This window comes from Bombus terrestris, chromosome 8, assembly GCF_910591885.1.
Source record: "Bombus terrestris chromosome 8, iyBomTerr1.2, whole genome shotgun sequence".
In the NCBI taxonomy this organism is placed as follows: domain Eukaryota; kingdom Metazoa; phylum Arthropoda; class Insecta; order Hymenoptera; family Apidae; genus Bombus; species Bombus terrestris.
In genome coordinates, this window is record NC_063276.1 from 3,981,971 (window position 1) to 3,996,817 (window position 14,847).

General features: G+C 36.1%; 1 protein-coding gene across 3 annotated transcripts in view; it reads left to right on the plus strand.

Annotated features, from left to right (window-relative positions):
- The window catches only part of LOC100642252 (optomotor-blind protein), a 172,394-nt gene that overhangs the window by 11,243 nt on the left and 146,304 nt on the right, over positions 1-14,847 (plus strand). For all 3 annotated transcript variants that reach the window (XM_020864123.2, XM_003397233.4, XM_020864122.2), the window contains exon 2: positions 10,946-11,270. In XM_020864123.2, coding sequence (XP_020719782.1) covers positions 10,946-11,270 — 325 coding nt within the window. The remainder of the gene's footprint in view (positions 1-10,945; positions 11,271-14,847) is intronic.

Here is a 14,847-nt window from a genome sequence, read left to right on the forward strand (position 1 = left end):
TACTGCGTCGATGTCAATCATGCAAACTAAAGAGATAGAAAAGACAATTCCATTTTTCATTTCGACTAAACGAAACCTGGAAATGAAGATATTCGCTGTAAGGGAAATTAAAACGGAAGGGGTAGCGGGGAAAGAAAATTCACGAAAGAAGAAACAATTCGATCTTTTATTTTTCGTTGGACGAAAGTCTGGAAAAACGTTTGGTGCCAAACCAAGGAAACGTGATCTTTATTCTGACGTAATTCGGCCAAAGGTTCGAGTGCCAAAAAGGAGCGCAAGAAGCTTTATTCAATAGTCAGGGTAAACCACAAAAAAGGAACGATTCAGTCATCTGCGATCGTTGAACAAAAGTCTGTGCAAAAAGAAGTTGCAAACGTTTGACGTGACGAGCGCACAAAGAGGCTGTCTTCGAGCTGCGCAACGTGACGTGCGCCGATTTCCGGCGATCTGGATCTCGTGCAGAGCGCGATCGGCGTCGAGTATCGGTCGCACGCGGCTGCGTGTCACGCTAGCAGCGCGAACAAGCGAATCGGAGCGCGGAGAGAAGCGATTTTCAGCCGACTCGCCTCGCTTCGTCTTATCTGACATCTCGTTATTACACGCGTCCACCTCATCCGCTTCAGCTAGTTATTCCCTTCGTTTACCTCAACGATGAATTAATTCGCCAAGCCCGTCGACACGTGTTGTCTTCGTTGCGTACTCGTCGCACCAAGTCCGACCGAGCAACCGCGCTCTTTCAAGATATTAACACGCTGGCCTGAGAATTCCGCGATTCTAAACGGTTTCGAAAACTCTAAACTGTAAAACATGCGGCATCAGCACGCTTTTTCATAATTAAATTAGTGCCGCTATTGTACACGAATCTTGCACACCTCAACGAATATCTCGAGTTTTAATCTTCGCATTAATTTTAATCTCGGTGTCTTTGGAATAGATTCAAATGGTTTGCGAGAGCTTGCGAATATTTCGAGACGCATTCGTTGATTTTCCGAAATTGTCAAGGATGCGAGATCAGATTCTGCACTATTGAAATCTCTAGTAATTGGTAGAAACGCGGTCATAGAATTTAATCAAAACTCACGCTAACGACACTTTTAATTGTGAAACCATATTGCTGATATATTAGTTAAAAAGCTATAATTAATAGCAATTCTTTTTCCTCATAAATATACGAAATTCTATTTACAAACCTTTAAATGGAAAACCAATATATCGATTGATTTCTTTGAACTTTGGCTATTCTACACAAGTGATCCTCGTTTAATAAAGCTCACGAGCTTCTTAGTGGAACAAGCCTGAACAGTTCTTAATAGAAGAGAATGGTGGTTGAAAGAAGCGGAGACGGATCGATTTTGGCAGGTATGGTCGGCGGAAATTTTCGTGCTCTCGTCTCGCAGTTTCCCTCGGCTCTTAAATTGCAGTCAGTTTGCATTCCCCGGCGCGGCCCTCGGCCCGAGTATCTCGAGACGTGCGAAGAATATCCGTCGACGAAGAGCCGCCCGATGCTCGTTTCGAAGGCGATAGGCGCGAAGCGTGCTCCTAAACCGCGGAGTCTTTATTGATCGTTTGTCGCTAAACTTAAGCTACTGCGCTAGAAAATGCAAAGCACTCGCTCGTTCGTTGCAAACACCATCGAACGTCGCTCTAAGTCGATCACACGTCCATGCAACTACTGTGCAGTAACTACTAAACATACAATACAAAAATTGTTCTTTCGATTATCGCTCTTGTATCTTCGATACAGTGGAACGCAACCCTGAGCTGATTTTACAACTTCTATTTCTAACGAAAAAGATTTTTGTACGTAATTCGTTTACCTTGAAAGAATTTTCTAACATTGACATCTTGAAAAGGACCGGTAAATCGACGTAGGAAGCTACTTGTATACCGTACATTCTTAAAACTTCTAAAACTTGCTCTTCTAATACAAAACCATTCGGAGAATCTCGTCGAATCATCGCTGTTCCATCTTCGGCTCATTTGACTGCAACTCGAGAATCGACTTAATCTTCGTACAACTTGTAAACCTTTTCTTTCTAATGAAAGGTTCCAATGAAAATTAGAATTTTGTTAACCCGTTTGAGGAAGGATCAGTAGAGTTAGAAAGTGATCCATAAATCGTACATCCGCTGATCTTTTGGAACTTCCTCTTTTAATAAAACGGAATCTACCCTCGATCAACTTGCATGAAACATAAATAGAATTTCTACAACCTTTCTTTTTAATGGATAAATCTTGACACGTAACGTCGTTTATCTTTGAAGAATTTTCTAACGTTAATCTTGTTGCGAAAGGATCAGTTTAGTGATTTAGAAAGCGATTTATAGACGTTAGAATTAGAAAAGTTGCACGGTAGCGCTTTTCCCCGATGCGTCATTGAGAACAAGCAATCCGTCATTCTTATTGGCCGTCTGTCCCGTCATTTCTCGGCCTCTTCCTCTTTTCTACCCGGGCTGCTAGCCAACTGACCGCAGCCGGTCAGCGATTAATCTCGCCAAGGGCATGACCGATGTTCGCCGCATTCGAAATTCGCGCCACGTACTTCACCGCGTAACCCGTGGTCCCGGAGAAAACGGCCGGAATGAGGAAAACGCCCAAAGAAAACGGGAAAAGCAGGCCGGGTGTCGCGGAATCGTCGATTATTCCACGTTCGATCGGTTCGATCCTTTGCACTGTCAAAATTTTTCAAATTTTGCTCAAATTTTGACTCAAAGTTTACTCGAAATTCGCTCAAGAACTATTCAAGTTATAATATAGCTTCAGCTCGAACTCTAAACTCTTGCGTTCACAAATCTTTTATATTCCTTTACCAACCACTTTTTAGTTCTCAAATTTCTCTCATATCAACTCAAACATCTTAAAATCCATTGTTACGTATTGGAAATTTATAGTTATACACGAAAAGTCCATCGATTTCTAAGGAAACAATATCAGTGTTTGAAACAGTACAAGTATTTGCGATAATAAGAAATAATGGATATAACAAGTTCACTAATAAACAAGGACATTTCTAGAAAGGAATTTTGAAATCATTCTATTCCTCGTGCTATATACATAACACATGTTAACAGGCAAAAGAAAGTTTATAAAATAAGAAATATAAAAGGGCAGTATAATTTTACAAAATGGATTTATATGTAAGGACAATGAATAAATGTAATATATATTATAGATGAATGTTACCAATATGATGAATAATTTTTAGTATAAAAGTTACTAAAATCCATAGTGTATCAATTTTTAATTTATAATTTATAATCTATAAATTATCTCATATCGTTAGTTGGTAAATTATTACGCAAAAATATTCAGAGTTGATCGTTATTTCAGCTTAATGGAATATTTATTTAATTAGATTTCGATTTGAATATAGGCGCCATGGTGGATATACATGTCCGACCGCAGAGACATCTATGCAGATTTCGTAATTACTGATGTTTAGTTTAGACGCGACGTATACGAAGCAGGTATAAGATAGGTTAGCGTTGTGTTCGCGGAACTTTGATAAATTGTTGGTCGTTTGTTTTCGTTTGGTTAATTGGTGAATTAGTGAATGTACTGCGTACTTACCTGTGTAATGAGCGAGCTGTTGTTCAGAAAGCTTAGGTAATGTAACACTGCGTAAATACAGTATTTTCTTCAATCTTTAATAGTTAAGACTCTCGTTCGGTTGTATCTTGTTCACTATTGCTTCATATCGATTAAATTCTCATTCCACGAATCACTTAAGCGTCACTATTAAAAATTAAGTACTATTTCTTTTAGAATTAGTTTGATTAAGCGTCGAATTATTGTTTGTCGTGCTGTAATACTTTAGAGTTATAACGCTTCTTATAATCGATTGCGATTGTCAATAATGTAAAGAGAAGAATCGATATAGCAAAGAATTAATCGATCAAATATTTCGTGTCATAATAAGCGTTGGTTTATCATAACATTTTTTTCTGGAAATTAACTCTTCTGAATATTTTCAAATGATCAACTACAAATGATAGATTAATACATATCTTCGAATTATAACATCTTCTATAATCGATAACAAATGCTAGTAGTGCAGGTAAGGAAATCGATATATTAAAGAATCTATAGTATCGTTTACGTTATAACAACCATCGATAGAATTAAATTTTGTTTTCACATATCATAATTAATATTTCATTAGAATAAGCTCGATTAATAGTTAAATTATTATTCATCGTGTCATAATAATTTCAAATCATAACATGTTCTGTATAATCGATATGTAAAAAGTTGGTAGTATAACACGCATAGAAAAAATCGATATATACTTACGAAAGAATCGATCATATTTTTGTGTCGCGACAAGCATCGAGGAATGTGTCCTGTTGTTAATCTAATTTTATTTGTTTGTAACATTTTTACGTGCTATCATATTTTCGAATTACGGTATTTTCTATAAGTGGTAACGAACATCAGTAGTTGATTAATAGTACAGAGAACTTTTTATATCATGATGAGTGTCGATAAATGCATTCTATTTTCGAAGTTGATTTTTGAACAAAATGGAAGTGTCAGATACAAATCGATTTTTTAACAAAACGGGCGTGTCGTGTGTAAATATTTTGTGCAATATTTCTGGTGAAAGAAATCGAGTTGAATCGAGCCATGCACGTTTCGAGACACCCTGTGTTCCGCTCTTGGGGGGAGGGGGGAGGATAAAAACGGACGACCGATAGAAAGCGGCGCAATTAATGGCGGCTGGCATTGTAGTCCACGTTTCCAGGTGAAATTCACCCGGATAAAAAATGGAGCGATCGTTTATCGAGACTGACCGCTCGATTTTTCCTGTTGTACGCGATTCACCCGGAAAATCGTTTCTGCCTTCCTTCTGATCCATGTTCGGTCGACGTTCTACCTCGATAATTGCTCCCTTGGAAATTCAATCGCTGGAATTCTACTTGAAGCGATTCAAAAGAAGAACGAAGCTTTGTGCGGTAATCACATACTTAATATATATAATAATACTATATATATGTATTGGTATTTATACTCTGATTTAACCTCTTTATAGAGCGATTTTCTGAAGTGAGAGAAGTTAGGTTAGAGAAAAGTAAGTATTTTTAACATTGTGGTAATATTAAATCGACGCGATATAGGTACCTTTTATCGCGTATTTTAAAAGGTATTCAATTTCTTAATATAAATCCAAATCGGGAAAAATATATGAAATCTTTTATAGTTATTCTAAATTCGTACGTGTCTTTTCAGATAGTGAAATTTGAAATTTATTTCAGAGTAATAATACAAGTCAAGGAAAATATTGCTTTATTATCGCATGTCTTAAGGTATTGAATTTTTTATTATAAATCTAAGTAGAGAAAGATATACACTTTGTTATTATCGCGTGTCTTAAGACACTGAATCTTTTAATATAAATTTCAATTGAGAAAAATATTCAGTTCTTATCGCGTACTCTAAGATATCGAATATTTTAATATAAACGTAAATCAAGAAGATATGGATTCTTTTAGTCTATCTATGATTCGAGCCAACAAGTGGTTTGGAAATCGAAACATGCAACGACCTCGATGAATCATCGTCATTAACATGTAAAATATAAAACACACGAGCAGCAGTAATTATCTCGGCGAATGGTAACGCACGAATAATTGCGTCGAACGCGAAACGTTGAAGGTACTGGTTTTCCAAAGTTGCCGCGCTCTTTGCCGAAAATTCGTCGAAATATCCACGGGGCCGGCGAGTTTCAACGACGACGCAACAACAATGCAATTTAATTGCACCGCGTGGATCGTTCGTTTATGCTGAAATAATATTATCAAATTATTAATAACCAGGTTTCCGCTGCGCGCCGAGAGGAATATCAACATCGTGATGCAATTGCTCCGTTACAAAGCTTGTGGAAGAAAATCAACAAGCAAATTGTACAACCTTTCTGCGTGTAATATGCGGCCACTGCGAATTTTAACAATTTTAACCACGTGAGAATTATCACGAAATTTCCTATACTTTGAAACTTCAAATTTTACGCTTTTACTTTCAACCAGATTACCAGCCCAGTTTTTCAGTAAAGATGCTGGGATTGAAATCTATCGACTGTAGGTTTTACTTTTCCTTTTTTCATCGAATATGTAAGAATCAAAGGCGTCGCTTAAATCTTATAATTGTCGTCTTTTCTTAAAAGCAGATAGCAGTTTTTGGCCGGGTAAGTGAAAGGTAAAGGTCAAAGTTTATTAAAAAGAGTCGATCGATTTTAGGGTTGTTAACATTTTGCACGTCTATCAAACAATGTATTAATTTCGATTGTGTAAAATTCTAGAATGCAAATAGCGACATTAATTTTTATTCCTTCGACTATAACAAAGTCGAAGCTCGTTGTACGTAAAAAGTATGAAAGAGAATGGCGGTGAACATTAAGAACACGAGATGCACGAAGGAACGGTATACGAGACAGATAAACAGTATGGAGTTAATGATCGGCTCGTGCAGACTTTGTATGATAACAATCATGAAGTCATTAACGGTGGCAACAGGTTTGCATTTTTCCCCGTCGCGCTCGGTAATTGATTGAAACGGAAAGAAAATACCGGGAGCCGTGTCCGTGTTGTTAACTATTAACCGCGTCATTAGTCATAAATAATATAATCGTGATTTGCATCGTTATGAATGATAATTCGCAGCCGGCTCGGTCAAGTACCTACGCTCATTTAAAATCGCGGATAAAAAGTCACCGCAAAGGAAAACCTCGTAAACGCGAATCATTAAGCTGATTTGGTGGAGATGGCAATTTGTTGATAATTGGTTTGATATGTAAAGATTTAGAAGAACAGAGACGTTGAAAAAGTTGAGAAACGGGACTAATGAAAGAATCATTTTCTCTGCTCTAAGGAAATAGAGTAATTTGCAATTTCGATGTGCCAAAATCGCATCGACGAATAAAGATTAAAAATAGGAACAGTGAGAAAGTTTAGAATATTCGTTCTTTTAAAGTCTGTAATTTGCAATTTTTATGAATAATTTCGAGATTTTATTGGCGATTAAAAATAAAGAAGAATAGAAACGTCAGAAAGTTTGTAAATGAAATATCATTTTCGTTTAGGTAGACGTGTAATTAGCAATTTATCTCTCTCCTTTTGTATTTATAGGATATATCAGAGGTTGGATGAATGCGATGAAAACAAAATTTGCAAATTACAGTGCTTAAAGAGGATAAAATGTCGATTATCCGAACTAATAAAGTGACGAGTCCATTTGAATAAGCCATTGATCTGGAAAAATCTAGTTAACAAGTTATGGTATGATTTTCAAATACGGATGTTCGTATTACCTGTATTTATTACGTTTTATTATTCCCTGTATTATATAGACTATATCATATTATATTTGTATATATATATGATATATTATATATATAACAAATTCTATAGTAATTCCTTAATTGAAATCGAACATTTAAATCAGGAAATATACATATATAATTTTTAATAAATACTTTATTAATTGCCCATATTTTTGTGATTAACATTCTAACGATAATCAACGATCTACTCTATCAAAAAGTAGAATTGTTGGAACAAAGAAGATGTATCGTTCGGTGTATCGTTTCATAGAATGGAATAGAGTAAAACAAAAGTGTAGGTTGTGTGGTAGTTAACATCCTTTTTTTTTTTTTAGACCAAAGTGTAGTTTTGTAACCGGTCGGAGGTCGAACGAAATTTTTGCGAACGAAAGTGCTGGTTATTTTCTTTTTTTCTTTTTTTGCCCCTGGTGCAACAGGTAGTTCGTGATTGGTTGGAAGTAGAGAAAACATGTTGGGAATCGAAGGATAGGCTGCTGTAAATAATGAAATTGTTCGCATGAAAAAGCGGTCGATGGTCGGATAGAAGGTTCTCTTTCCCATGCAGATTGTTTGTTGGTAAAAATTGCCAACGATTTTTTTCTTTTCCTCTCTTTTTTTTTGTGTGTGTGTGTGTGTGTGTGTATATGTGTGTTAGCGTAGCGATTATTAATTCTAAAATAAACGGCAATCTGTTTAATTGGGACTGGTAATCTCATTTGGGAAGAAGATATCGATAAACTAAGCGAATGGATGATACCGCTAATAGGAATTTCAAAGTCGATCGCATCTTCTTTGCTTATCTTAAGTGTCGCATGTAATTGATTCTTAATTTACTTGAAAGGGAACCGACGAATTTATGAAGATCTCGCGTCGACTTCCATGCCACTTTTATCATAGAACGATAAATTAGACGATATAATAATATAAGTTCGATTTGTGCAAACATTGCTATAATAGGATATAACGCGATGAGTAACTGAAAGCAGTTAGCTAATTGCGTGATTAAGTAGTGGGTTCTATTAAAAAAAGATCAAAATTAATTCCTTCGGAGATGTGCGCTACTTACTCAAACGTTATTTTTTCGAGTTGACACGATACGTGTTCAGTATTTTTTTAGTACACGTTCAAAATGTACGTAAGAATAATTATAAATAACTATAAAAAATATATTGGAGGATTATATATTATATATCCTCCATATTCATATATACAATACATATATGTAATATACACAATGTGTACAATATATCCATACAATATATTGCAATATATATAAATATATTGTTCAGCATATTTGTTCAAGGTTGAATCTTCATCTCGAAGATCACGGTAGAATCTTAGCAAAATTAATATCAATTAAAAAATCTATCAACAATTGCAAAAGAATCTGACGAAAGTCAAAGTTACTAGACAACGTTCTGCTTTGTTAAAGAATCCACAGCTTAGAAAAGAAGATTTTGCAATAATCGTGGCAATTGTGGTACGATCGGCGACACGAGACTCAGAGATTCAAGAATCAACGAGATCAAGGGATAAAGAATGAAAGACAGCCGCTTAAAGTTGGCGAGGGTGGATCGGCTGACAGTTTCCAACCCCCGTTCAAACTACTGGTTACTTTTTCCAGCCCCTGTTCTCGTGCCCTCTGGCTGCTCTGTTGCAAGAAGTTTGAAAGTTGCCGGAAGGTAGATTCGTTTCTCTCTTTTCTTTTCCTTTCTTCCTTTGGAATCGCGAGCGGCTCGCCAACGCTTCTTCGTAATTCTTTCAACATATACGCAGCACCTTAAAAATAGAGCTGACGCGTTCGACGTTCGAGGGTCAATAGAGCAATCTCTGTTCCAGCCAATTGCCCTTCTCTCGTATCGATCGCGTCGATCGCGATGAAAACCACGTCTTCGATTCTCCCCTTCGATTGTTTGAGAAAGCAACCGCGGAACGCGAACATCGTTCGATATTTATCCGATACAAACTTCTAATATTTGTAACATTGGCGACTCCTCTCAGCATATCCCGCATTATATAATTATTAGTTCAGTGTGTTACTTAAGTTAATAATTAATGATCAAATACACAATTAGCGATGAAACGAGGTTGCAGAAATTATTCCGATTCGTTAGAGAAGCAGTTTTAACATAACCGAGATTATATTCTTTCATATCTAGCAGTAGTAGATATTATCATCAAATTATTAAATTCATTGATATTATGAAATTCAATTTTCTTTAATAAATGTTATAGTAAATTTTAATCAGCTCTGATTAATTTTCAGGTCTCGCTGATTCCATTTTTAAACCTAGATGTATATTATTATCTACTACTTTAAACCTGAAGTTCAGTTTCATTTGAATACCGAGATAAATTCAGTGATTGTTAAAATTAGGTCATAATAAAAAGTTAATTTTACGTTCTTCGATGATCAAACGGAGGTCACCAGCGAATAAACGTTCCGCGCAGGATATTTTTCCATTGAGGGTTTACGCTCGTCGAACGAGAGCGAAAAGTGATACGTTATTATTATTTTTGCGATGGTATTAATTCGGTCGTAATTAAACGCTAATAATATTTTAATTAAACAACCGAGGGAATTGCAAATGTGCATTATCAAACCGGCACTAGCGGCCGCATATTGTTGTCGATTCACGGCGGCCAGAGCGGAAGATAAAGTTTATCGTCCCGTGCATTACAGTTATTTAACAGTTGCCGCGATAAAATAAATAATTTTCGGGGTTCTCTCTCTCGGTATTTAATCCCATGCAGTTACACTTTCACCATCGGATCTTTACCAGGCAATTATCGAAATGACCAGAATTAATTCTCGGAATTTTCTACATACGAATCTACAAAAACAGCTGATGGGAAAAAAGAGCATGGTATTTCTTTGACGTTAAGACGATTATCGAATAATTAAGAGTATCGAAACGAAGAATAAAGTAGTACGTGTATTCGAATCAAATTTAAGCCTGACGATGAAAGAAACTGGAGGGAAGTTGGAACACTGAGAACAGGAATATATATGTTACCATGATATTAATTGAATAGAAATAAATTAAGAAAGAAGTTGGAATTATAGTTGGAATTTAGTTGAAAGAACCTTTAAAAAAGTAATATATTCTGCTACATGCAGTATCCATATCTAGTAATGAAATTCACCTAATTCTTCAGAGCTTATACCAAGAATAGTAACATGTTTTCCAATATATCATTCTAGTCCAATTCGTTCAATGAAACCAAAAGAGATTGTAAGAGAATCATCGCATTTCTAACAACGTATCCATTGATTTAATCAATTAATCCCATTAAAGGTCAACAGATACAGAATAGATACAGAACACGCTTCTATTTAAAAATTTAATACATACAATTTTTTGTAATATCTCTTTTAATTCAATCACATTCGATCCATCCTAGCTTCAAAAATTTATTATGCCATACGAAGTAGACTATGTCAAACTAAAGGCTGTTTCTCCAAGAAGAAATACTATATGTGTATAAATTAAAAATTTAAACTAACAATATAATATAATCCCCGATGAATTTAGCTAAAAATTTCTGATACGAAGTTAATTGAACCGCGCTAAAAATATGTACGCACCTCGATATTCAAAACTAAGAAGAAAAATCTTGTTTCAGGTTTAGGCTTAGGCCCACATACGCCCGAAGAAGCAGCTGTCCTGGCGGCCGCGGCGGCAGCGTTGCACCACCATCATCAGGGTGGTCCTGGTGGGCCTGCGATGAGGCCACTCAGGCCTCCCTTACCCCCGGGGATGTTGCACACCTCGCCACACCCTCTGGCACCGCATCACCCCCTCGCAGGGCCTCACCATCCCCTCGTACCTCCTCATCATCCTGAGGAAGACGGTGTCGTGGATGATCCCAAGGTAACCCTCGAGGGCAAGGAACTCTGGGAAAAATTCCATAAACTTGGCACGGAAATGGTCATCACCAAAAGCGGCCGGTAAGTGTTCATTTTATTGGATTAAATGGAAACCTCGAGTGAGCGTCTATAAGAACATTCAATTCGTTTTTAGAAGAAGCGGTGGTTCGTATGTTACACTGTTGCATAAATTTCATACCTAACGCGCTTCGCGTGTTCGACATTACATCACATTGCAACGAAATATCTGCGACGGTGTATATCTGAAACGATCGACTGTAGGACCATGTTTTGTCGTTAAATCAACTTTGATGAAAATGTGCTGTATATTCTTATTTGAGGTTTCTATTCAATTATAGTATGTATTTCTTTGGTTCACTTGATTACTTGATGTTCCGAATGACAATAGGCGGTAGTTATCCATTAATGATTGAACTCTTGGAATCGATTTGGTTGTTGTAATCAACGAATAGAGGGAGCGTGTTCCTGCGTTTGTTAGCTGTGAGAATGTGAGCCAGTGTGTATTTCTAGAAATTCTAATATTTTAAATTGGCCAAGCAAAATTCAATCTCGATATACCTGCTAGAAAGATAGAAGACATTGCAAATTTTATGACATTATATTTAAAGAGTACATATAAGAGACACGATAAATAAGATTTTCCATTTTTCACAGAATAGCAGTTTTAAAGTACAGTTCTCTGTCAGTTATTCTTGAAATGATCAAAATCGTTCTTTTAATTGATTATAAAATTAAACACGTACTTTTCCACTTTCTTCGTGATTTATAAAATATCAAGTTTCTTTGGCAAGTCGAATGGACAAAAATGTACTCATCGCGCTTTTTCCGCCATTTCACATAATTTGGACGATGTGTCGCGATTTTGTTGAGCCAGTCTTACCGATTGCTGTCCCTCGTGACGGAAGGTAGCTGCGTAAGGCAAGAGTCGTGAGAAAAATGACGGATTGCCAGGCGAAACACGAGAAGTCGCCACGAGAAACCGCAGAAAATCGCGTTGATCGACTCTTGGTCTGTTTCGTTCGCAAATTCGCAAACAGAGCAGCTATTTTTCTTTGCCTGCCAAAGATGCGCATTTTCGAAGAAGATTCAATCCCAACTTGAAAGATTAATTCATAAACTATTGAATCGTGATAAGGAAAATTTTCATTAATTGCGTATATTTTGTAAAATTAATTGATTTACATCAGTGGAGTAAGGGCGAGATTTTTCCACTATATTCGAAGCTTTTCCAAACAAGAAATTTCCATCTAAATCAAAGCATTAATTCGTAAAGCATCGAAGAGTTCAACTTCTATCGCAGAGCTCCTATGCCAATTAGAAAAATGAAATCTCTGACAGTATATACATTCGAATAAAATTCAAACTCACATACAATTCACAATTAGATTGCGGATATTTATTCAAATTCATACTTTTACCATAGCAATGTTAAAAAATGCGATTTAGCTAGGCAACTATTTCAGCTATTGCATACTATAACAAGTGCTTTACTTTGGATATTTTATACGTTTTTGCATATTATACGCGCTTTGTGCATTTTTGTACCAGAGAATTCTCTATACGTGTACGGAATATCGCGGTCCGCTTATAATTCATAAATAAAATACGGATTGTTACTCAAATTGATATTTTCATGTACGCGATTAAGTTATATTTGTATTTTATTTATTCTGTTACGCTTATAATAATAAGCGTAATGCTTATTATTATATTATAATTCTTATATTTGCCAATGAAAATTTATTTTAATATTCTTGTTACCAAAGATTTTGGTACTGAATATTCTTCATTATTGTACTTATTGTTATTATTAAAGTTGTTATTATATAGTTTTTATGATCTCAGAACATGGAGTTTCTTTTGTAAGATAATAATACACCAGTAAATATAAAAGTATTCTACTATTACGTATTTTTTAAAGACCAGTCATTTTGACTGGCTTTGGTAGAGATAGTATTAAACAGATAGGATCTGAAGAAAGATTTCTTTCGTCTACTTTGAATTTTATGCTTCATCCCTCACATCACGTGCATCCTGCGTGTTCTTACCTCGTTAAGTGTCGCATAAACGTATCGAAATCCTACTAATAACTCATTTACTATTGAAACCTTCATCTAGGCTAGAGTAGAGCGTAAAATCTAGCTTGTCTGGATCTACCAATCACACGATTTGCTCGGACTATACCCCGTCCTGAACCACGTTTCATCGCGTTTTAAAGATTCAAAGCCTCTATGGTCGGCGCACACTTTCCCCAGTCCTTCGACGATCGGAAATCCTTTCAAGCGCAAACTTTTACGAAGGGGAGAAATACGTAAAAGGGGTAGTTTCGAGAGCGATGGAAAACACGGGGACAGATATCTAGGCGAACTATAATAGTTCGGGAAAGAACCATACGCCGTACAATACGCGTGTGTGTATCTGGATCGTGATTCCAACTCACGACTATATACCACGGTCGCATTTGTTAGTTCTGTTATCGTTTCTTCTACCTCTAACCTTTCCTCTCCTACGTCTGTAGTTTTCTTCTTTTTCCTCGCGATTTCAATAATTACCGCAACTTTGAATTTCAAATTATCCGTTTTAAATATTGCGCGGGAGTTAAAAACAAAAGCTAAGTTAAAGAAATATCTAGGCTCGTGAATTTTTAGGTAGATTGGTTTCGGGCAAGTTAACGTTTTAGAAAAATGTAGTTCTGCCAACTGATTCTACGATACATTTCGTATATTCATAACTGTGCAGTTATGTAACTGATAAGAGTGTACGAATATATAGATTCAATTTCACGCATTTCTTGAGTAATCTCTTTCATCTCTAATTTCTCGAGTAATACTATATAATGTATAATACATTAATTGTATATGTAAATATCATTAATATATTCGCTATATAGTAGCGCACATTATTCGTATGATAATTCATTCTACGTGACATGAATTTTATATTTCGTGGAGGTCGTTTACGCAACATTTTCAAACATTTGAATATTCCAACTTCGACGAAGCTTCGAAAACTTCGACAAATGTATTTTCCAATCTTCAAAGTCGTTCATCGAGCTTCCTTTGCATTTTTGACAATTTTCTTCTAGTCGACATTCCTACAATTTCAAGTACTCGTATTACAAGAATTTGCCAAACGCTCCGGGTCTCCAAGATTTCAAAAGAAACCTTGCCAATTCTAGTCTCCAATTTTCCAACCTCCGAACTAATTTACCAAACTGTACAGTTTCTTCTTCCAATGTAGAGTTTGTAAAAAACCTCGTGCATGAAACTTCACACCAAAAACAATAAGATCCTCCTATCTCCTGAACATCAAACCTATTCTTCTAACCATTATTTCTCGATAAATTTTCTAAAATTCGTGCTATAGGAACTTTACAAGATTCCCAAACGCTCGAACCCTCAATTTTAATTTTCCCAATGTTTCAAGCACCGAACTAACTTACCAATTCGAACTTATCCTACAATTTTCTGCTACGACATAAATTTCGCATTTTGTAGAATGTCTTGCACGAAACTCTGTACCGAGGCCACGAGGATGTCGCTATCCCCTAAACTTCCAATCCATTCACCGACCTCATGTCCCCGGAACGACCATGTCCGCTGATCGCTCGCTCCAGAAATTTCCAAGGACTCTTACA